At 38.0% G+C, this 24371-nt stretch overlaps 1 protein-coding gene across 1 annotated transcript in view; it reads left to right on the top strand.

The window, feature by feature from the left end:
* RAD50 (RAD50 double strand break repair protein) overlaps positions 1–24371 on the top strand; it is a 45538-nt gene that overhangs the window by 12618 nt on the left and 8549 nt on the right. The window contains exons 9-22 of the mRNA XM_026659437.1: positions 3773–3966; positions 5435–5641; positions 7378–7560; positions 7792–7949; positions 10854–11029; positions 11692–11929; positions 13477–13666; positions 14820–14946; positions 15280–15473; positions 15880–15990; positions 16576–16668; positions 16746–16859; positions 18454–18581; positions 20002–20226. Of these exons, the coding sequence (XP_026515222.1) occupies positions 3773–3966; positions 5435–5641; positions 7378–7560; positions 7792–7949; positions 10854–11029; positions 11692–11929; positions 13477–13666; positions 14820–14946; positions 15280–15473; positions 15880–15990; positions 16576–16668; positions 16746–16859; positions 18454–18581; positions 20002–20226 (2338 nt within the window). The remainder of the gene's footprint in view (positions 1–3772; positions 3967–5434; positions 5642–7377; positions 7561–7791; positions 7950–10853; positions 11030–11691; positions 11930–13476; positions 13667–14819; positions 14947–15279; positions 15474–15879; positions 15991–16575; positions 16669–16745; positions 16860–18453; positions 18582–20001; positions 20227–24371) is intronic.

The following is a 24371-nucleotide window of genomic DNA, read 5'->3' as shown; positions in this document are numbered from 1 at the left end:
GGCACTTAGAAAAGTAAAAAATAATTTTAAATATTGGTGGCATCTTATCTCCTGCTGATCTGCCACTGCATTCTTTTGCCCTGCCAACTAGAATCACTACATTAGAATAAATGCCTTTTTGTTGAATTGATCAAAGAAAAACATTTTGCTTTTAGATTTTTTTTTTAAATCTGTACAAAATACAGACTGAGAACTCCAATGCCTTGTTTCATTGCAAAGCAAGTAAAAGCTGTGATCTGCTGTTAATATTTACTAGTGAAAACTCTTCTGCCTTCATGGAGTCCAAATGTAGGTCTTGTTGAAGTCTACAAATGGGGCCTAAAATAGGGGAATGATAAAATGTTGCAAAATGTGGGAATAATGGCAATGCCGATAGACCTTAAAAGGGGCATTGTCAGGTAGTTTAGACCAGTGGTTCTCAAACTTTTGTATTGGTGACCCCTTTCACGCAGCAAGTCTCTTTTTACATTTAACACTATTATAAATGCTGGAGGTGAAGTGGGGCTTCGGGGTGGATGCTGCCAGCTCATGACTCCCCCCTCATGTTATAACTTTGTGATCCCCTGAGGAGTCACGACCCCAGTTTGAGAACCCTTGGTTTAGAGACAAAATTCAATGTTAATGTTTTTTACAAAAAGGAATTTACAAGACTGTTTGTAGAAGTGTTTTCATTATTTTTTTAAAAGTCAGTTAATATTTTTATTTATTTTAGAAAAATAACATCAAACTTGAAATCTAGTCTTTCAAAAAAATAAAGTTAAATGTTGTTTTGAATACTGCACACGATAGCCATCCTAGTTTCCTGGGATCACAGCGATCACATTTTCCTATTTTAAAAAATTGGAAAAGGGAGGGAGGAGGCGTTCTCCCCTGCTGCTGTGTTAAAGACCCACACAGACTGGGGAAACTGAATAAAGGGTCAATCCTGCAAACACTCACAAGTAAATGAGGATAGTCGGACTGAGCTCAGTTGACAGGTTCAGCCCTATTGACTACATGGGGCAAAAGTGACAAAGTGCTGTCAGATGTACAAAGTAAAAAAACAGAAAAAAAATTTCTTTTTTTTTCTCTGTCTGTCAGTTCTAGAAATCTTATACGTTACTTGAAACAATAGTGGGTAAAAACAAATTTCCAACAGAAGTGAGTTGGGTTTTTTGTTTGTTTTTTGGATGTTTTGTCAGTTTTCTCCCTCTTAGGACTTGTTTGTACAGTAACTCCTCACTTAACGTTGTAGTTATGTTCCTGAAAAATGCGACTTTAAGCGAAATGATGTTACATAAGAACGGCCGTACCGGGTCAGACCAAAGGTCCATCTAGCCCAGTATCCTGTCTACTGACAGTGGCCAATGCCAGGTGCCCCAGAGGGAATGGACCAACAGGCAATGATCAAGTGATCTCTCTCCTGCCATCCATCTCCATCCTCTGACAAACAGAGGCTAGGGACACCATTCCTTACCCATCCTGGCTAATAGCCATTAATGGACTTAACCACCATGAATTTATCCAGTTCTCTTTTAAACGCTGTTATAGTCCTAGCCTTCACAACCTCCTCAGGTAAGGAGTTCCACAAGTTGACTGTGCGCTACGTGAAGAAGAACTTCCTTGTATTTGTTTTAAACCTGCTGCCTATTAATTTCATTTGGTGACCCCTAGTTCTTGTATTATGGGAATAAGTAAATAACTTTTCCTTATCCACTTTCTCCACATCACTCATGATTTTATATACCTCTATCATATCCCCCCTTAGTTTCCTCTTTTCCAAGCTGAAGAGTCCTAGCCTCTTTAATCTCTCTTCATATGAGACCCGTTCCAAACCCCTAATCATTTTAGTTGCCCTTTTCTGAACCTTTTCTAGTGCCAGTATATCTTTTTTGAGATGAGGAGACCACATCTGTACGCAGTATTCGAGATGTGGGCGTACCATCGATTTATATAAGGGCAATAATATATTCTCAGTCTTATTCTCTATCCCCTTTTTAGTGATTCCTAACATGTTAAGCGAATCCAATTTCCCCATGGGAGGGGGGGGGTAGGTTCCAGGGAAATTTTTTTCACCAGACAAAAAACTATATATTTTATACACACACACACACACTCTATAAGTTTTAAACAAACAATTTAATACTGTTCACAGCTATGATGATTGGTTGAGGTGGTGAAGTAAGAGGGTGGGATATTTCCTAGGGAATACCTTACTGCTAAATCAGTGGTTCTCAAACTTTCGTACTGGTGACCCCTTTCACATAGCAAGCCTCTGAGTGCGACCCCCCTCCCCCCCCATATATATTAAAAATACTTTTTTATATATTTATCACCATTATAAATGCTGGAGGCAAAGCAGAGTTTGGGGGTGGAGGCTGACAGCTCGCGACGCCCCCATGTAATAAGCTCATACCTCCTGAGGGGTCCCGACCCCCAGTTTGAGAACCCCTGTGTTAAATGATGAACTAGCACTCGGCTGAGCCCTCAAGGGTTAACACATTGCTGTTAATGTAGCCTCTCACACAAGGCAGCACAAACACGAGGGAGGGGAGACAGCATAGCCGACAGAGAAAGACACACACTTTGTGTGTGGAAGAGAGAGAGAGAAATGCACACTGCCCCTTTAAGTAAGCTGATCCACTCTTAAGTGCATTGTCTTTTTAAGTGGATCAGGAAGTTGAGACCAGCAGCTGCTGCCCCAGGCTCTCTCTGTCGCTCTCTCCGTCCATGTCCCCACCCTGCTCTATATGGGGAAGAAGGGGTAAGCAGGGTGTAGGAGCAGGGGGGAGGGGGACACCCTGACAGCCCCTGCCCTCCCCCCACTCCCCCACAGCAAGCAGGAGGCTGAGGGAACAGCTCCAAGGCAGAGGGCAGGAGCAGCACATGGCAGTGGGGGGAGGGATAGCTGCAATTGCTAGTCTGCTGGCAGCTGCTGCACAGGGAATTTAGGGGAGCTGATGGGGGGCTGCCATTCCACCCTGGTTCCAAGCCCCCACCAGCTAGCTGCAACAGGCTGCTCTTCCTGCAAGCAGTGAACAAAGCAGGCGGCTGCCAAAGACGTTAGAAGGGAGCATTGCACAACTTTAAATGAGCATGTTCCCTAATTGATCAGCAAGGAACAAAGTTAACTGGGACGACTTTAAGTGAGGAGTTACTGTACACTGAAGTTACATTGGTTTAACATAAATCAGTTTAAAAATCAATTTAGGTAAACTGTTGCAACCCACTGTGTGGGCACACTTGTGTTGATTTAAACCTGGTTGTATTCTGTAGCTAACTTCTGTAAATTTACCAATGAAGGCTAAACCGGTAAAAGTCATGTTTAAATTATTTTAGCATCCATACACAAAGTTGCCCAGTTTAGCATCACACCTTTAGTGTAAAACTATGTGGGCACCCCAGACCTGACTAAAAATAAAAGTTGCCCTAATTAGTCTATGTTCATTGCCCATGCTAAGAGAAGTTCAAAAGTAAACAGCATAAATAGTGATAAGTAAACTAAACTGTTTGTGTTAATAAATCTAAAGTGACATTAGTAACATAAGAAATGAAACTTATTTCTTAAAAAAAAAAGACCTTTTAAGAGTCTCTTCAGCTATTCCTAGAAACTGCTAAAATTCAGTTATTGATGCATGCGATTTTAAAAAATTGAGTAGAAACATCCCTTCCAAGTGATTTGAACATAATCAAATATAAACAATATAATATCTTATTGATGTATACACTTCTAAATGTGTAAAGCTTATTTTTGTGTGTGTGCGTGCGTGTGTGTACAAACATATTTGTGAAGGTCGTCTTCAGCTACAAGCAGATCGTCACCAGCAGGACATCAGAACCAGGGATTCGTTAATCCAGACTTTAGCAGCACTGTTGGAATTAGATGGTTTTGAACGAACACCTTTTAATGAAAGGCAAATTAACAGTTTTCACAAGCTTGTGAAAGAGAGACAAGAAAGAGAAGCGGAAACTGCCAGTCAGTTAATGGTAAGATTTCGTCACCTTGCTTAATGCATTCTCATAATATCTGTTTTCATAATGCATGTGACTTGACAGCAGTAGAGTCATCAGAAGTTATGTTCTTTATTTCCTAGTGAAATGTTCACAAGGGACCTACATTACCATTATGTGCTTCCTTATCTCACAATTCTAATATTATACACACAGTTGTCAACAGTTTTTAGAATATGCTTGGTATTAGAAGATGCTTCTGCCAGGAAGACCTTGCAAGGACATTTTATATTGTTCGGGGGTTGTTGTTTTTTTTAAATTACGCATAGTGTAACTTATCATAAGCTCTAATGTAGTGAAAAAGCATTTAATACTTGGATTGTAAGTTCCCTGGGGAAGGCACCATCTTTTTGTTCTGTGTTTGTACTGTGCCTAGCACAGTGGGGTTCTGACCCATGACTGGGGCTCCTAGGTAGCACAGCCGCCGACTTTTCATTGCGCTGGCAGGTGCTCAACCCCTGGCTGTGCCCCAGGCCCCACCCCCACTCCATCCCTTCCATCAATGCCACAGCCCCGCCTCTTCCCGCCCCTGTTCCACCCCCGCCCTATCTCTCTCCGCCCCCAAGCGCACCGCATCCTCGCTGCTCCCCGCTCTCCCCGCAGCCTCCTGCATGCCACAAAACAGCTGATTGCAGTGGATGGGAGACATGCGGAGGGATGAGGAGTCTCTGATTGGTGGGGCCCGCCGGCAGGCAGGAGCATGGAGGGGTAGGACAGGTGCTGATAGGGGGGCTGTTGGTGGGTGCTCAACACCCACCATTTTTTCCCTGTGGGCGCTCCAGCCCTGGAGCACCCACGGAGTCGATGCCTACGTTAGGTAGTATGGTAATACAAATAATAATAATTCTGTTTAACATGAATGTCTAGAATTGGCTGGAAAAAATCCTCCTTGCCTATGAAAAATGTTGAATTTTGGGGGGGGGGGGGGGGGGAAGTATCCCACATTAGGAGAATCTAAATGGAATTTTTCAGTTTGTTCAGAGGACTGCCCGACTTCTGCTAGGATGGCTGACTCCCCAAACACATGGCTCCTTGGGCTGCCCAGCTTAGGAAGCTTGGTCCTCAGGCATTAAGGCATCTCCAGCTCCCAAGCTCTCTGCCAGGTGAACTGCTGACAAGCTAGGGAAGTGGGTAGATGAGCTGGCGAGAAACCAGGCAAGTTTTTGTTGAAACCTGCTTGGTTTCTGTCAAAAGATTTGTCAAAATCAACACTTCCCTGCAAAATAATTTGATTTCAACGACTCGGTATTTTCCAACAGAAAAACGTTTTGGTGGAAAATTTGTTCCAAAATATTTCAGCATGTTGCATTAGACAGGTGTCAATATGGTCATTGTGATTTGCTTATAGAAAAAAAAAAGTCTGTAGGGGGCTCTGTATAAATTAATTCAGCTGTAGATAATTGCTTAGTAACTGTTTTGGATGTTTTTTGTTTTTTTTTTCCAGAGAGAATTTGCAGAAAAAGAAACAATGAAACAAAAACAGATAGATGAAATAAGAGATAAGAAAACTGGACTGGAAAAAACCATTGACCTGAAGTCAGACATTCAAAATAAGAAACAGGTTGAACTGAAGAATGTGAAATATGAACTGAATCAGTTGGAGGAGTCTTCAGACAGGATTCTGGAACTGGATCAGGAACTCATCAAGGCTGTAAGATTTTATATTTGAATAATTTAAATAAATACACAACAGAAAGCATATTCGGTTGTCTTGATGCTTTTGGTCACATCAAGTATTGCAGATGCGGACAGCAGTGACATAATGAAAAAACCTGATCACCCCTGCCATCCCAAAAAACCCTGAAACCTATATCATATTCTGTGAGAGTAAACTATATTTTACTTGTTGGAATCGGGGACCAAGAAAAATCATGACTGAAATGAGCATGGTGCCATGATTTTCAGTTATAAACTTACAACAAGCCATCCCCATTCAAGGGCAAGTTGTCTAATTGCTGCCTCCTTACTTGTGCCTTTTTAGCCAAATGTTTATACTTTGCTTATAGCTGAAGAATTTAATGCATCGTGGAATTTCTCCACATAGTCTTTCCCTTAAGGCAGGGGTGGGCAAACTACGGCCCAGCCCGGCCCAGGGGATTGCCCCCCGTGGCGCCGCAGGCCCCACGCCGCTCTCAGCAGCGGCCGGCCTGATGTCCTTGCGGCCCCTGGGCCTTTGCCTCCAGGTACCGCCCCCTGCAGCTCCCATTGGCCGGGAATGGGGAACCGCGGCCACCCTCCTCCCCCCGTCCCCCCCAGGGCTGCAGCGCTTCCTGGAGTGGCTTGGGACTAGGGACAGGGCAGGCAGCCTGCCCTGGCCCCGCTGCGTGCTGCTGCCACCCCAGAGCCCGAATCCCTCCTGCACCCCGTCCCCTAACTCCCTGCCCTAAGCCCCCTGCCTGCACCTCACACCCCTCCCGCACCCCAACTCCCTGCCGCACCCCTCCTGCACTCGAACCCCCTGCCCTGAGCCCCCTGCTGCACCCCTCCTGCACCCCAACTCCCTGCCCTGAGCCCCCTGCCACACCCTTCCTGCACCCGAGCCCCCTGCTGCACCCCGCACTCCTGTGCACCCCAACCCCCTTCCCTGAGCCCCCTCATATGCCCTGCACCCCAACTCCCTGCCCTGAGCTCCCTGCTGCACCCCACACCCCTCCTGCACCCCAACCCCCTGCCCTGATCCCTCTCTCGCAGTCCACAGCCCTCCTGCACCCCTGTCCTGAGCCCCCTCCCGCACTCCGCACCCCTCCTGCACCCCAACCCCCTTCCCTGAGCCCCCCATACACCCGCATCCCTCCTCTGCCCCAATCCCTTGCCCTGAGCCCCTTCCTGCACACCGCACCCCCTCCCACACCCCGCACTCCCTCCCACACCCCAACCCCCTGCCCTGGCCCTGCATGCAATTTCCTCACCCAGATGTGGCCCTCGGCCCAAAAAGTTTGCCCATCCCTGCCTTAAGGAAGACTCTTAAGTATAGTTTATCATTCAATGGATGCCAAAGAGCAAACAGGATGTGGATGAGGCACATTGAAGCCATGTTCTATCTATCTAGCACCTTAACAGGGGAATGAAAACTCATTTGTCTTCTCTTATATTAGCACCCATCAGGGTAGTAGATGAGCAGTTGGGGAGGCTGTGCAACCTTGTTGGAGTCTTAACATCCATGTCCTCTTTTCTTTGTTTTACATCCCTTGTTAACAGCCCCATTTCACAGTCTTCATCCTTCTGTATGGAGTCCTTTCAGATCATGTAATTGTCATTCCTTTATCCATCAGAGTTATATTGCTGTCTCATTATCAGTCTGACTTCATTAGTCTTATTCTCTAATTGGCATAATTATAAATCACATTTTAAAAATAAATCTTTGGTTGATTTTATTTTTCTGTTTAGGAACGTGAACTAGATAAGGCTGAGAAGAACAGCAATGTGGAAGCTCTTGAATTGGAGGTACAAAAACTTCAGAATGAGAAAGCAAACCTGGACAAGGTTCTTCAGAAATTGGATCAGGAGATGGAACAGCTAAACTTGCATACCAAGACAATCACCCAAATGGATATGTTGAGGAAAGACAAAGTAGCGTATTCCTTTTTATTTTCCTAGTATCTTCTTGTTAAGAAATTTACATGAAGTTAATATCTTTCATTGAGGCTTTATGAGGAGCAGTTATTTCTCAGAATCTTACATCATTAATTGCATAAAAAATTCTTTGTGCCTTTGAAAAAAGATTTAACTTTATAAGTACACAATAAAATAACAGTTTGTGAATATAGAAAAGTATATTTTAAGAGTATTTTGTTCCCCCAGGTGGACAAAGAGGAGCAGATCAGAAAAATAAAATCTAGACATACTGATGAATTGACCTTATTGCTGGGATATTTTCCAAACAAAAAACAGCTCGAGGATTGGCTTCATGCTAAAACTAGAGAGATTAATCAGACAAGAGACAAGCTTGCCCAACTTAAGTAAGTATTCATTTGCTCGATTCTGGCTTCAGAATTAATTTCTGAAGTTAGTTCATTTTGAAGTTGGAGAGTTTAATCCATTGTTTCTGTTCCCTTACTACAGTTATGTCTTGTTTGATTTTTTATTATTGTTGTTTATTGTTGCATCTTAAAATTAATGCATATTTAAGGTCAGAAGGGACTGTTACGCTAATCTAGTCTGACCTTCTGCATAACACAGGCTAAAAAATCTCACCCAGAAATCTCTATATCAAGCCCATAATTTCTGTTTGTAAAATTATTGAGGCCCCAGTCCTGCAGTGGGATACATATTGGCAGACCCCTTATAGCTGTGCAGAATCCAGTTGAAGTTCATGAGACTCCATATGGATCTGGTTACAAGATTTGGGACTCAATGATACTGCAAGATTCAGAAACATGAAATATAATGATCTGTCAAGAAATATACTTTTCTTAAAGAATAACAATTTGATTTGGGTTTCTTCCCCTTACGGTTGTAGAATAATGTTTTATTCAATAATATAGGTCTGATTTTTTTATATTGGAAATATCCACGTACCAGGTACCTTCTGTAATAGACTTTGCTTATAACTGTTAGGAAGCGGTGTAATTTTAGAACTCCTAACAAATATATTTTTGCTTATGTAACTTAGCCCCCTTTCACAAGGATACTTAAGCCAAAAGACAGCTCAAAATATTTTCAGAAAACGGGTTAGTATTAGGGCTGTCAATTAATCGCAGTTAACTCACGGGATGAACTCAAAAAAATTAATCACGGTTAAAAAAATTAATCGCAATTAATCATACTATTAAACAATAGAATACCAATTGAAATTTATTAAATATTTTTGGATGTTTTCTACATTTTCAAATATACTGATTTCAATTACAACACAGAATATGATGTGTACAGTGCTTACTTTATATTTATTTTTATTACAAATACTTGCACTGTAAAAAACAAAAGAAATAGTATTTTTCAATTCACCTAATACAAGTAATGTAGTGCAATCTTTTTATCATGAAGGTTGAACTTACAAATGTAAAATTATGTACAAAAATAACTGCATTCAAAAATAAAACAGTATAAAACTTGAGAGGCTATAAGTCCACTCAATCCTACTTCAGCCAATCGCTCAGACAAACAAGTTTGGTTACAATTTGCAAGAGATAATGCTGCCCACTTCTTGTTTAAAATGTCACCTGAAAGTGAGAACAGGCGTTCACATGGCACCATTGTAGCTGGCGCCGCAAGATATTTATGTGCCAGATGCGCTAAAGATTCATATGTCCCTTCATGCTTCAACCACCATTCCAGAGGACATGGTTCCATGCTGATGATGCTCGTTAAAAAAATAATGCATTAACTAAATTTGTGACTGAACTCCTTGGGGGGAGAATTGTATGTCTCCTGTTCTGTTTTACCTGCATTCTGCCATCTATTTCATGTTATAGCAGTCTCGGATGATAACCCAGCACGTTCATTTTAAGAACACTTATATTTCACAGCATATTTGACAAAACGCAAAGAAGGTACCAGTGTGAGATTTCTAAAAATAGCTACAGTGCTCAACCCAAGGTTTAAGAATCTGAAGTGCCGTCCAAAATCTGAGAGGGACGAGGTATGGAGAATGCTTTCAGAAGACATAAAAGAGCAACACTCAGATGCAGAAACTACAGAACCTGAACCACCGAAAAAGAAAATCAACCTTTGGCTGGTGGCATCTGACTCAGATGATGAAAATGATCATGCGTCAGTCCGCTCTGCTTTGGATAATTCTCAAGCAGAACCTGTCATCATCATGGACGCATGTCCTCTGGAATGGTGGTTGAAACATGAAGGGACATATGAATCTTTAGCACATCTGGCACGTAAATATCTTGCGGCGCCAACTACAATGGTGCCATGTGAACGCCTGTTCTCACTTTCAGGTGACATTTTAAACAAGAAGTGGGCAGCATTATCTCTAGCAAATAGTAATCAAACTTGTCTGAGCGATTGGCTGAAGTAGGACTGAGTGGACTTGCAGGCATGAAAACTGTACATTGTTTTATTTTTGAATGCAGGTTATTTGTACATAATTCTACATTTGTAAGTTCAACTTCATGATAAAGAGATTCCACTACAGTACTTGTATTAGGTGAATTGAAAAATACTATTTATTCTTTTTTACAGTGCAAATACTTGTAATAAAAAATAAATATAAAGTGAGCACTGTACATTTTGTATTCTGTGTTGTAATTGAAATCATATATTTGAAAATGTAGAAAACGTCCAAAAATATTTAAATAAATGGTATTCTATTATTGTTTAACAGTGTGATTAATCGCGATTAATTTTTTTAATCGCTTGACAGCTCTAGTTAGTATATAAGTGGAGTAAACAACAATAAAAATGAAATTCAGATTTCATTTCTAGGAAGTTATGGCCATGGATATATAATTTAGAAATGGACTCCAGGAATAAGTTAGAAAACAAAAATAATGTCTTGGCATAAGAACATAAGAATAGCCTTACTGGGTCAGACCAAAGGTCCATCTAGCCCATTATCCTGTCTTCCGACAATGGCCAATGCCAGGTGCCCCAGAGGGAATGAACAGAACAGGTAATCATCAAGTGATCCATCCCCTGTCGCCCATTCCCAGCTTCTGGCAAACAGGCTGGTAGACTTTTGAAATGCAACATATTATCCCATTCTTCAAATTAGCAAATAAAAAGTGTTATCCAATGCTTATAGTATTGAAAGTATTCCTTATAGATTAGTTTTTCAGCCAGAACTGACAGAAATTTGTCCAATGTGAATTTGAGATTCAAACTAACCTAATAGTTTCTGGGCTATAATGGTTTATAAACTTGTTTTGGTGCCCTTCTTTAATATAAGAATTCACACATTCCTGTTTCAGCAAAGAACTAGCTTCAGCAGAACAAAATAAAAATCATATCAGTATTGAGCTAAGAAAAAAAGAAGAGCAGTTGTCCAATTATGAAGACAAACTTTTTGATGTTTGTGGAAGCCAAGATTTTGATAGTGATCTATACAAACTTCAGGATGAAATTGAAAAGACTTCAAAGCAGCGAGGTAAGTTTACGTATTTCTTCACTTTCTTCTAAAGCTCTTTTTAAACTTAAATTCCAAATCTTAAGACAGTAATACTGCCTGTTATATGGAGTAGTGGGTCCTTGTGAGATGATCAATAGTTAATATAAAATTTGATATAAGGCCCAACCTGAAGGTGCCATATTTAAGAATAAAATTAAAATCATTTTTCCTTAGTTTTATTCTTTTACTTCTATATTGCATGTAAACAGCCATGAAAATATTTTCATTCTCTCAATGAATTTGCTACCTTATTACTTAATTCTTATAAATTTACTAGTAACTACTTTGACATAGTAAATATTTAGGTCCTGATCCTTGATTGTGTCAAAGCTGGGAGAATATTCCGCTACCTGGATCTGCCAGCTATACAAACAGTGCAAATGAGCAGCTCCAGCGTGGCCACAGATGTGGCTCGTTGTGCCTAATGTTAGCAGAAGAGTCTGGTAGTATTCAAAGAAAATTACAGTCACTTTCACAATTCATTTATTTAAGAGACAGCAATTTAAGCTAAAATATTCCCTTGTTCTGTTAATTTCACAGGTATCAAATTTGTTTCCTTTTATAGTGCAACAAATTATTGTTGCAGATTTGATTATTCACTGCTTTAATTGACAAACTTTAATTTATTCTTTGAAAAACAGCTATGCTTGCTGGAGCCACAGCAGTTTATTCACAGTTTATTACACAACTGACAGATGAGAACCAGTCATGTTGCCCAGTTTGTCAGAGGGTCTTTCAAACAGAGTCAGAACTGGAAGATGTAATTAGCGATCTGCAGTCCAAGTTACGTCTTGCTCCAGATAAACTGAAGTCAACAGAGTCTGAGCTTAAAAGAAGAGAAAAGAAGCGTGATGAAATGATGGGGCTTAAACCAATAAGGTAAGGCACCACACAGAGAATACTACGCCTCTTGTTACACACTTTTAAAAGGAATCAGATTATTCCAAATGATGATAGTTTCTGTGTGTTACAAAGAACAAGAATAAACGTGAGGAAAATATTTTGGAAGTAGATAATTCAACTCTCAAAACACTAGCCCTCGAAAGTGTCATTACGTCAATATATAATAACTAAGAGCTTTGTCCTCTACTCAGTTTAGACTGTACTATATGTTTGTCAAACAAACTATATGTTTGACAATTCCAGTACTTTCACAGTTCTGTTGAGGGCTAGGCAGAGGAATTGGTTAAGTGTTGCTTCTTCAGTGGTCATGTCCAGTATAAAAAATCCTCCTTTTTTTTTTTCTTCACTTTTTAACATCTATATAATTAAAATGGTGAAATTATTTATGCTGTTACTAAAATGTCTTCATTCTACTTCATGTTAAATGTGTTTGCTGAAGCGGAGACCATGTTGCTAAAAACAAACTGTGAAACAAGCTCACCATTTTACAGACATTTTGTTACAGGTGATATAAATCAATTATTTTTATTAATCTCTTTCTGCTTCTGAGAAGGTTGTGTGAATTCAGACCTTCTGGAGCAGAAGCTCTGAACTTGGGATCTTCAGGGACTTCCTAGTGGGTCCACAGTACCTTCTCTATATTTCTGAAGTTCAAGTGTGTGTGTGTGTGTGTTCGTTCGTTCGTTCGTTCCTGCCTTTTTTGGAATCCATCCTTGTATCTGTATACTGCTAATCCGTCCCTGCATGGATTGAATTTTATCCCTTGACGTTAGATCTTTCTAAGGAGCAGTTTAATTGTTGTTGTCTTTGAAATTTACCAGATGGCACCAGATAGCAGTTAATGTTTAAAAAAAAAAAAATCACCAGAAGGATCCCTGCAGATCTCTCTACAAAAATTAATTATCCTTGCTTCAAAATTGTCTGCATCTTTTAAACTGGGGAAAATGTATCACACAAGGCACTTTGAATTACTCTCCTTTTCTTCTCTCCCCACCACTCCCCCAAAACAAAACTGAAAAAAAGTTTAGCATTCATGTCAGTAACAACAAGATTTGGGGTTGGGGTGGAAAACGCATGCATTTTGCAGAGATGAAGGGTCTCCAGGCTCAAGAAGTTTTGGGAGCCTGTTTTCTAGTAGTCTGGTTAGCTCAGGGTTGCATGGGACTTAGTGTGTAAGAGAGAAAAAAAAAAGTACACAATATAAAAACTTTTTATGCTTTTCCTTCACAAGGTGGTAGTATTGTATAGTGGTTTTCTGTAAGATCTGAGACTAGTATGAGCACATTGCTTTGATAAGTTTTCTTGGCTTTGAACTGATCTTAGCTGACTGAAAGGATAGGATCTGTTACCATAGGTTGATGAATGAGATGACCAGATGGGCAGATTTCAGTAACTGACAATTTCTGTAAAATAGTTCCATCTGCTCCAATTTTAAATCATAGCACAAATTACCCATTATTTTGAACTTAAGCTACTATCTTTAAATGGGCAATTGTTATTATGGATTTATATTTTATATTAAGGCAGACCATAGCTGAACTTAAAGAAAAGGACATACCAGATTTAAGAAACAAGCTACAGAATGTAAACAGAGATATTCAGCGCCTAAAGAGTGATGTAGAAGAACAGGAAACTCTCTTAGGTACAGTTATGCCTGAGGAGGAAAGTGCCAAAGCATGTTTACAAGATATAACACTTATGGAAAGGTACCAGGTAAGTTTACTAGACTTATTAATGAATAAAATAACACTCCATTAGTGCTACCTTGGTATGCAGTCCATCACAGTGCCTCGAAATGTTGAAGGATCTCAATAGAGGAAAAAGAGGATTTTAAAAAAAGAATACCAAAATTATCACAAGTGGTTATGGGTGATAATAATAATATATACTTGTATAGTGCCCTTAATTTCAGAGGATCCTAAAGTGCTTTACAAACAATTCACAAGCATCATTGGGTTTTGTAGAACACCATGGTGGAAGTAGGGGAGAGATTTTTTTCCTATGTTCTCCAGGCCTTCAAATGAGAACACAATCACTTTGGAAGCTACTCCTAATTAGTGACTGAACTGTCCTTTACAGCCCTAACCTTCTGCCACTCTATTCCAACTCTTCCTGCATCTGGGCTTCATACTATGTGCCTCTCCAAATGTGCCCATTTGCTACAGCACCATCCACATACGTGTGGGGGCAGCATTTGCCCCATAATTAAGTGAAAATATTCATGCAGCACTGAATAAGAGAAGATAAATTCAAGAATGTTCCTAATTCTGACTGATGATTTTTTTTTTAAAAACAAAACAATAGCTGACATAGTTTCAGCTGTGTCAGACCATGGCACAGTGTTTAAAGGTGTCAAATGGGCAGGAAATAAAGTATATATTTCTGCACCCTGTATGATTTGAAGTCAGTCATGTTGATCATACTGATTTAAAATTCCCTTAGTTCTGAATGCATCATTATATATTTATTACTCTGGCTACATTTTTCCTTCCTTTGTTTCAACGGACCTTAAGTGTAAGCTTTTACAATTGTGCCTAATTTAATAACATGGACTACAAAATTACATCATCAATTTTGCACACCTGAATTTTTCAGATAGAAACCGTTGTGTGAATGCTGTTTTCCCATGCACATCTGAAGTTCTGAATTGGCAAAATTTGTCTATAGTATAAACTCAATTTCAAATAACCTCATCCATTTGTGCATTTGTTTTAAAAATAAATAGTTCGTTTTAGATTAAAACACATTTTTTAGTATAAGCTGCTCTGAATTTGAAGTAGGGTAAGTGCAAGATTGTTTTCTTAAAGTTATTAAATACAGCAATCAACAGTACAAAAATTTTAACGTTTTTTCCTGTTATTTTCAGACTGATCTAAGGGATGTTGAACGAAAAATTGCCCAGCAGGCCAATAAGCTGCAAGGGGTAGACTTAGATCGAACTCTTATACAAGTAAGCCAGGAAAAACAAGAAAAAAAACACCTGTGGGATACAGGTAAATCATACAAGTAAACTGGTAGTTTCCTAGCCTCTGTGCATTTTGAATATTGAAAGTAACTTTTTAAAACTTCTTTTATGAAAGTTTCTATTTTAAAGTATATGCTTATTTATATTTTTAATTTTTTAAAGCAATAGTTGATTATTTAATATCTTTTAATGAAATCTTATTTCAGGCATACTGCTTCTCATTTTTCATTGGAATGTTTTGTATATTATGATCCATCATCTGATACTAAGAGTAAGATTTCAGTTAGTGCAGAGTAAAAGGTTTTGGTTAATGTAATTAATTTGATTAAATGTGGGGGGGGGGTTATTTATTTTTCTGCAGTTACTGGTAAAATTGAGTTAAATCAAAAACTTAAACAGGACCAGCAGACTCAGATCCAGCAGCTAAAGAGTACAGTGAATGAACTTAAAGCAGAGAAGCTACAAATTTCCAGTAATATGCAGCGTCGACAACAACTGGAGGATCAGACTGTGGAATTGTCCACTGGGGTTCAGTCTTTATACAGAGAGATCAAAGTAAGAAAATCCAATAGTAGTTTCTTTACTTTTGTGGAAATACTGTTAAATATTGAATTTAACTGGGGTACACTAGGATTAACTTTGTCCTATTTTAACATTATCAGTTATCATGGAAATTAAGATTTATTTTTTAATTCCTCCTGTTTATTTTGCCACCGTATAAATTTGGCGACCTATTGCACTTGCTTTATCTGCATATTCACAATTTCATTAACACTGAAAAAATAAACATACTTCCTTAAAAAACATTCCAGATCACAGAAAAACCAGGTGTGTTCCCATGCATGCATGTGTTTTTTTCACAATTTTACAAGCAATAACAGGAAACAATCTCTAAGGCACTGAGAAGATAAGGATGGATTTCTAATGGAAATTAGGCAACTTGGCTTTTTTTTTCCCCTAGGAGGCGAAGGATCAGCTATTTCCTTTGGAAGCAACTTTAGAAAAACTTCAGCGGGAGAGAGTAGATCTAATCAACAAAAAGAACACAAGTAACAAAGTAACACAAGAGAAGGTTAGACTACTTATCACATGTTAGTAAAATGTATTTTGCTTAGGTTGGGATAGTAGAAATTCAGTCAATTAAAATGATACACTTTTTAGACAGAGGTGCAGGGCCTTTGTCATAAGGAAGTTTCCCTTGTTGAGAATTGTCGTGGATTTACATAGTAGAAGATTAATGTGAAGCAAACTATTAGATGTGTGAGATTGTTTAGAATTTATATTGGTACTCATTGCCAAAGCACCTGGCTACTTTACAATTCTGACAACAATTAATTAAAAATCAGTAAAATGTAGTAATATAAATAGCCTTGTTTGGGGGAAAAAGCTCTGTGTAACAACAGTCACTAAAAATAATTATGCATCTATCTGCTAAAAAATATAACATTTAAATGTGTTTTGAAAAGTATGGTAATGTGAGATAAACTGGATTATACCTGGCTTTTAAAAACTAAATGGTTTCACAGGTAAGTAAGCTTTAGCTATGATAATGATCTGCACTTTGAAAATGTTCTGTACTTAAAGTTTATGCAGTTCTGTGAAGTATATATATTTTTTTGACATAAATCTATATTACATTAGATATTTTTCCCCACAGATAAATGAGATCAAAGAGAAAGTTAAAAATATCCATGACTATGTGAAAGAAATTGAGAAATATGTTCAGGGAGGAAAAGAAGACTATAAAAAGGTAATTTTATAATAAAGAGAATAAAAATATTCAAACTTTATTTTTTGTTAAACTAACAAAATTTCCTTTCTGTATAGCAAAAAGAGTCTGAACTTGATGAAGTAAAAACTCAACTAGCTGATTGTGAGAAACAGAAAGAAAAAATAAGTAAAGAAATGGGAACAATTAGACAAGACATTGATACTCAGAAGGTAAGTTCCTACTTGTCTTGGTTTATGATAGAGCATATACTGAATGGTTAGGCCTTGATCCTGTAGGTGGGTCCAGGCAAGTGGTCCCTAGCACCCAGGCAGAACTGCGGTGACTCAGGAGTGACCCACGCAGGCACAAGGGTCTTCCCACATAGATCAATTTGATTGATCAGGACCTTAGTGAGAATAATTACCATGTATCAGCCCAAAAAGTTCAAGATTTACACATTCTAAAGTAGATGCATTCTTGAAAAGTTGGGTCTATAATGTTCAGTTTACATGGTAGTCCAAAAGAGGTAAGTATATAGTATAATTAACAGCCTAAATTTTCAGAAGTGACTAGTAATTTTGCATGTAGAGCCTTCTGAGTAGGAGGGCCCTTTAAGGATACCCAGAAATCAAGCAAAACGAACGAGGAGTACTTGTGGAGTACACTATCAGAGGCTCGTTCACCTGCACATCTACCAATGTGATATATGCCATCATCTACCAGCAATGCCCCTCTGCCATGTACATTGGCCAAACCGGACAGTCTCTACGCAAAAGAATAAATGGACACAAATCAGATGTCAAGAATTATAAAATTCAGAAACCAGTCGGAGAACACTTCAACCTCCCTGGTCACGCAATTACAGACCTCAAAGTCGCCATACTCCAACAAAAAAACTTCAAAAACAGACTCCAACACGAAACTGCAGAATTGGAATTAATTTGCAAAGTGGACACCATTAAATTAGGCTTGAATAAAGACTGGGAGTGGATGGGTCATTACAAAAAGTAAAAACTATTTCCCCATGCTAATTTTTCCCCCTAATGTTACTCTCACCTTCTTGTCAACTGTTGGAAATGGGCCATCCTGATTATCACTACAAAAGTTTTTTTTCTCCTGCTGATAATAGCCCACCTTAATTTATTACCTCTCATTATAGTTGGTATACCAACACCCACTTTTTCAAGTTCTCTGTGTATATATATATCTTCCTCCTGTATTTTCCACTGGATGCATCCGATGAAGTGGGTTTTAGCCCATGAAAGCTTATGCTCAAATAAATTTGTTAGTCTCTAAGGTGCCACAAGTACTCCTCGTTCTTTTTGCTGACACAGACTAACACGGCTACCACTCTGAAACCAGAAATCAAGGCATCAGAAGCAACTAGTCACTCTTGAACATGTTTATTAGCTTGTACTTGTTCTTTTTCAATACTTGAAATTCTTTGGTAGTGTATTTAACAAACACTACTTATATTCTCAAGCATTATACTGGATTTATCCCATTTTTTTCACTATACTATGTGTTTAATCAGAATAAAGTATTATTGTGACACCTAAATTTTATTTATTTACAAGCAAAAATCCAACTGGCATGTCTGATATTTTATTATTAATAATATTCGTTGTAATGCCTAAAGGCATTTTGAGGCATACATGGTTCATGGAAAATTTCATCTCCAATGACTTTTATCTATCCAGAGCCATTGATTAAAATAATCAAAAGCTTTCATTTAGATGTGGAAAGTTATGTAATTTTGTAAAAACATATGGAATTCAAAAAATGCATTAGTCTGTTAAACCGCTTGACTTTATTTGACTTTAGATCCAGGAAAGATGGCTAGAGGATAACCTTACATTAAGAAAAAGAAATGAAGACCTAAAAGAAGTTGAAGAAGAACGAAAACAATATTTGAAGGAGATGGGGGAAATGAAAGTTCCACAACTGAAGAAGTAGGGTTACCTTATCTTTTTTTTTTTTAAAAATAACTTCTTAAATGTTAAGCAGGAGTTTTCAAGAAGTTGACCACATCTTTCATGGACCACCTTTCCTTCCACTCACACAGACCACTTCCCCTCCAAGTTCATGCGTGCGTAAAATCCCTGTGTCAACTATAGCATAAGCTATTGCTTAAATTAAAAAGTGGTGCTAATTAAAAGTACATTAAATATTTTCTTGTCTTTTTGTGTGTCATTTAGTAGTGGGAATTAAGAGGAAGGCCAGCAATTTTTTGTTATTTTGATCAGCAAATATTCCAGAAACCATAGTTTTGAGGACTGCTGCTTTACAAAATCTCCAAAGGTCCAATCCTACAAACACTTCTTACATGAGTGAAGTTACACACGTGCATAAGTCCATTTATGTTGATGGGACTCCTCATGCGAGTAGTCATTCACATGTGTGTTCGCAGGATCAAACCCCAGTGTAATTGTATATACTTTGTGACTACTGTGGCAACCCATCCCTCAAGTAGCATTTCAGATAGAATTATAAAATAACAATATTACCACTTTTATTTTCTTTTATATACCACGTCTAATACAGCTTAATATTTTATGAGCAGTTCATAAAATATTAAGCTGTATTAGACGTGGTATATCAGTGTATCTTTTCTGATAGTTTTGTAATATGAAATTTAAAATGTCATGTATGATTGTCGAATTTTAAAAAATGTAGCTGGCAGAGTATCTTTGCCCTCTTTCTTGTTGCTGCACATTGAATGGTTTCAATGATTCAGTGATTTTTCCATAATTCCAAACGATGTGTGGGGAATTAATTCCCTTCTCCAAACAAGAATATCATGTCTTCATGTCTTTTTTTCAATGCTCAGTCCTGCTTGCATTAAAGCCAATGGCAGATCTTCCATTGATTTCAGCAATTTTGGTATTAATCCCTTGGATTTGTAAATTCTTTGGGGCAGTAGCTATTTTTTATATTTGTTTGTACAGTGCCAAATACAGTATTGGCACCTAACAAATTATCAAAATAATAATCTTGTTGCTGAGCAGCAGCATGAATAATTAGGTCCCTAATGTCAGACTAGTTATTTTATAGCATTCGAGCCGCCAACATAGGTAATTTGTTTTCTCTAACTAGATAGTGGCTTTAAGTTTATTCTGTAAACAAATTTTATCAAAAATGTTTTCTCACTTTTTGCCAATAGTAAATATACTTTCATAGTACACTTCCAACTTTCAGACCAATAAACATACTCTAGGCCTGGTGGATTAATTTCTAGTACTTAAGTTTGTATACGAAGTGTTACTTTCTGGCATAACTAGGGAAGTAGGGCTGTTTTTTAAAGACTTCTTTGTATATGAAGCCTTAAATGCAGAACACTTTATTTACCTTGATTCTTCTCTTACTTGACAGTGAACGACAACGTCTGGTGGAGAAAATAGAGGATTTTAAAAGAAATCACAGTTTGGCATTAGGTCGGCAGCATGGATTTGAGGAAGAGATCATTCGATTTAAGAAAGAGCTTCGAGAATCTCAGTTCAAAGATGCTGAGGAAAAGTACAGAGAAATGATGATTGTTATGAGAACAACAGAGCTGGTAAACAGGGATCTAGACATGTACTACAAGGCACTTGATAAGTGAGTATTTTAATATGACGACGCTCCCTAAACGTTTAGAGACTGTTTTACATTTAGTAACATCACACACCTCTCTTATTGAGCCTAAAACTAAAATAATTTTTGAAATGCAATATTATCTTTTGCAGTGCAAACTATGCCACTAAAGCTGACTTATCACGTGTAGCTATTGGGAAAAAAAGTCTGATCAATATTCTTTTCTCCCAAGATATAATTTTAAAAAGACATTGTCAAGCCCAAGGTTAATTGGGTCAAAATTGGTTAGGTTTTGATCAAAGCAAATTCTTCAGTGTTATAAAAATAAATTATTCATATAGTAGCCCAACACTTAGGAACAACAGTAAATAACAAACCATTGGGTGAACACAACTGGAAAGGGAGGAGTTTTGGTATGGAAACAGCTTTCAATTTCAAGCTTTCTAAGATAAATTCAAAATAGTGAGTAAATTCATTCGTAAAAATTCTTGACATTCTTGAAAAATACCATGATTCTTTCCGTGATATAAAATCAGTTATTTAAGTTTAAAGTTCCTATAGAAATGTGGAGTATTTCTTTTTAAATGGTTCTATAATATTTATCCTGAAAGCTTGCAACCAGAACTTCTTTATATCTAGAAGATAGCTGCATTTTCTTAAAACAAATTTTATTAATGAAGAAAATAATTCAGCACATTGCACAAGATTGGAACCATAAACATGTCCCCAGAAATTAAGGTATATCAGTCATCATGTCATCCACTCCATTTTCATGTATGCAATACAACTGAACCAGTTAAGTCATAAATCAGTAACAAAATTGTCTTCCTAACCCTCTCAAACCCATTTCATTTCCAGTTCTTTGGAGAAACTCTTTGGGTCTAGATGTACAAGTTAGGAGGTATGGGAGAAGATTCATATAGTTATATTCAGCAAAACTGTCCAGTGAATGAACCTAAATGATAACACAGGATCATTCTGTTGGCCTTTTGTGTAGAATCCTCTCCATGCTATGAAACCCCCTTTCATGGGGTTCTCCAGGGCAGCTACTGGCAGAGGAAACCCAGGCAGCACAGTTCCCAACAGCAGAGTTGTCTGGAAACCAGAGGAGGATCTAAAGGTGGTGTGGAAACACAGGGTCTCCATGCAGATTGTCCTGTTCTCCTATGGATCCTTTCCCCCATAAAGGAATTTTTAGGAAACTGTATAAGGAGAGTCACACACAGTTTTCATTTTCTTATCACTCCCTCTGATCATTGGCATGCCTCCCAGTTTTTTTGGGGGGGGGACTCTTGACTCAGTACAGATACACAAGGTATAACTCTGTCTTATGGATATTCAGGCATTTCTTTCTGCAGTTTTTCTCTCATGTAGCCCCAAAAGACAAAAAGTCCAAAATAACAGTTATGAGCACGGTGGAATTTATTTAGGTATTTGGATACCAAACCTATTTTTCTCTTCTTTTCTATACAAGTTCCTGTACAACCCTCAGTACCATAGTATCTTAGCACTAAGCAATATGATTAGCATTTGTCACAAGTGGTTTGCTCTCTCTAACTCTCATATCAAGTGGAGAAATGTGTGTGCCGTGTAGTGTTTTGACTTGGAGGGGTTTGAGGTTTTTTTAATGTACTCGCTGTGTTTTCTGTTAGAGAAAAAAAGATTGAACAAGTGTTCCTTAGAGTAGAATGTGATGGGGTTTGTGATGGTCCTTACTTCCTATGGGAGCTCATTCTAGTCTCAGACTGACCTCCTCAAGAAAGCCTTTTCTCTTGCACAGAAGATCTTTGCCTTCTGGTAGAATGCTCCATTGTCCCCAAGAAGCAGAACTGTTGACCACAGTCTTCATTCCAAAGCCTTAGTTGATCTTTTTGATATGCTCAGCTGGCCTAGGCTATTGAGCACCTTGCAGATAAGGATTGAGAACTTCGTATTGATATTCTATGGGAAACCAGCACAGAGAGTGGAGAACAGGTTACATATGCTTGTGGTAGCCCATACTTCTGAAGAGATGTGATGAAGCATTCTGTACTAGCTGGAGTTTCCTAAGGGCTGATGGCTTCATGCCCAGGGTCTGTGTTAAATGAATGGTAAAGATAAAGTAAGCTGTTGGTGACAGTTTTTCCTCCATAATTTTTTTTTTTAAAGCAGTAAACTAGTTTTCCTTTCTACTGGGCTTACAATTTTTCATCAGTAAAGGTATTCTACATGTTTATTTTACGATGGAATTTAAACTACAACAAATATTCTTTAGTGTCTTTTGTATTTTACAAAGATTTAGAGAGACAGAGCACAGTTTGGGGCTGATGGCATGCTACTTTACATATAGTAAATTATCACAATCATAATAGTCTTTTATTGATGCACTGCAGACATATAAACATTAGTCCTCCATTGATAATGACTTATTCATCACAATCTATAAGCATTTCTGGTTAAGGATTAAAATTTAAATTTATTACAGTTGCATTCAGAACATTTTACCTTGTGTTTTTCTGCAGTGTTCAAAGGTTGAGTTTCAGTGAAAGTATACTTTCTTTACATGTAGATTTTTTTCAGAATACTAAATTAGTATAATAGAAGTAATTTTATTACTAAAAAAATTAATTTCAGTTAAAGATTTGTTAATATTCCACTGTAAGCGTCTCCAAAATTCATGAAATAGTGAGTGTTGAAATTTAGTGTGCAACCTTGCACACTATTAACCTTTCAACCTAAATGGATGTGCTCTCCAGGAATTCCCCTGCAGTTTTCCCTTTTAGAGTTCAGAACTCACTTGCATAGTGTAGATTCTATTGTGTGTCTTTTTAAGGCAATACAGGAAATCCAGTCATGTAATTTCAAGAAAAAACAGATAAGCATCACTTATTGGTAATCTACAATAATCAGTGAGAAGAAATGTTGCCTCTAATGGTCAGAGTTTGAAATCTCTACATGTAGGCTGGGAAAACCAGCGTTTTATATGCACTTTTGTGCTGTCAAGGTTTCGCTGTGAGATTAATTCTTCTTTATATATAGTTTTATTGTTTTGAAATTTGAAGATTGGTAATAAATATTGATGAGTAACAAATTCCTAAGTCCTTGAGAATGTTTTGATGTTTTTTTCCTTCATTCATGCTTAGCAATTCCTATTAATGGCATTGGGAATTTTGTATATCCCAACAAGAGGTAGGGAAAGAATGTTCCTCTTGATGGGCAGGTGGGAAAAATATTTTTTTAAAATAGTGCATTTATTGCCCCAGTTTAAAAAAGGAAAAAAGAAACTTTCATGCAAATGACGTGAGCCAGCAATCTACTTCTATTTCCATGTTCTTATCTGATATTATAGCAAACACCAGGTTGAGCACTGCTTTCTGTTTAAAGGTCAACTCAAAAATGCATCTTTCCTTTAGTGCTTACTTCTTGCAGGTCTTTAGTTCAATGTCAAAAAAAGAGAAGATTCAACATAAAAAACATATGTTCGATATTATTAGGTGGAGGATTAAAATAAAATATAGGATTAATAAAGTCCTTATGTCCGTTTTACTACTGTAGGACAAGGTGGGTGGAATTTATTACTAGAATTAAGCATTTCCAAATGATTGAAACAGTATTCTTGGTAGTGTCAGAAGGGAGGGAAGAGTCCCCTGCACGTTGTAATCAAGAAGATACTACTCCATCTCCCCTCAGTACTTGCTACCTTCAAAGCCCAACATGTATTGACTTGACTTCTTGACTGCAGAGTGAGTGCCTGAGTTGACTTTTCAAGCCTAACCCCTTCAAAATACTAATGGGGCAAAAACGTTTCTTTTTCTAGCTAAAAGGGAGAAAAAGAGCTCACCTTTCTATATATATGTCAACCAAAGACCCAAGTTTATTTTTTATCCTTTTTGACTATTAATACGAAAAGCCTTCCCACCATAAGAATGATGCTCACTTATCTGACGTTCCCTTCCACCCAATATACTCCTACCAACAACAATATCTAAAAAACCAAAGGAAAAAATCCACCCACCTACTCCAAGCAGAGGTTTTACCTTGAAAACGGAACCATGCCAGAGATTACATTAAATCTACTAGTGACTTTGCTTTTGCCATTGGTTTTACTTTGTAGGTACTCAGATACTATGCTGATGGGCAACAGTGTAAAACACCAAGATAGATAGATACTTGCAAAATCTCTTAAATTA

This window comes from Terrapene carolina, unplaced genomic scaffold, assembly GCF_002925995.2.
Source record: "Terrapene carolina triunguis isolate 2854851 unplaced genomic scaffold, T_m_triunguis-2.0 Scaffold629, whole genome shotgun sequence".
Taxonomy (NCBI): Eukaryota; Metazoa; Chordata; order Testudines; family Emydidae; genus Terrapene; species Terrapene triunguis.
The sequence above is the reverse complement of the archived record's forward strand: the minus strand, read 5'-3'. Positions and strand labels throughout refer to the sequence as shown.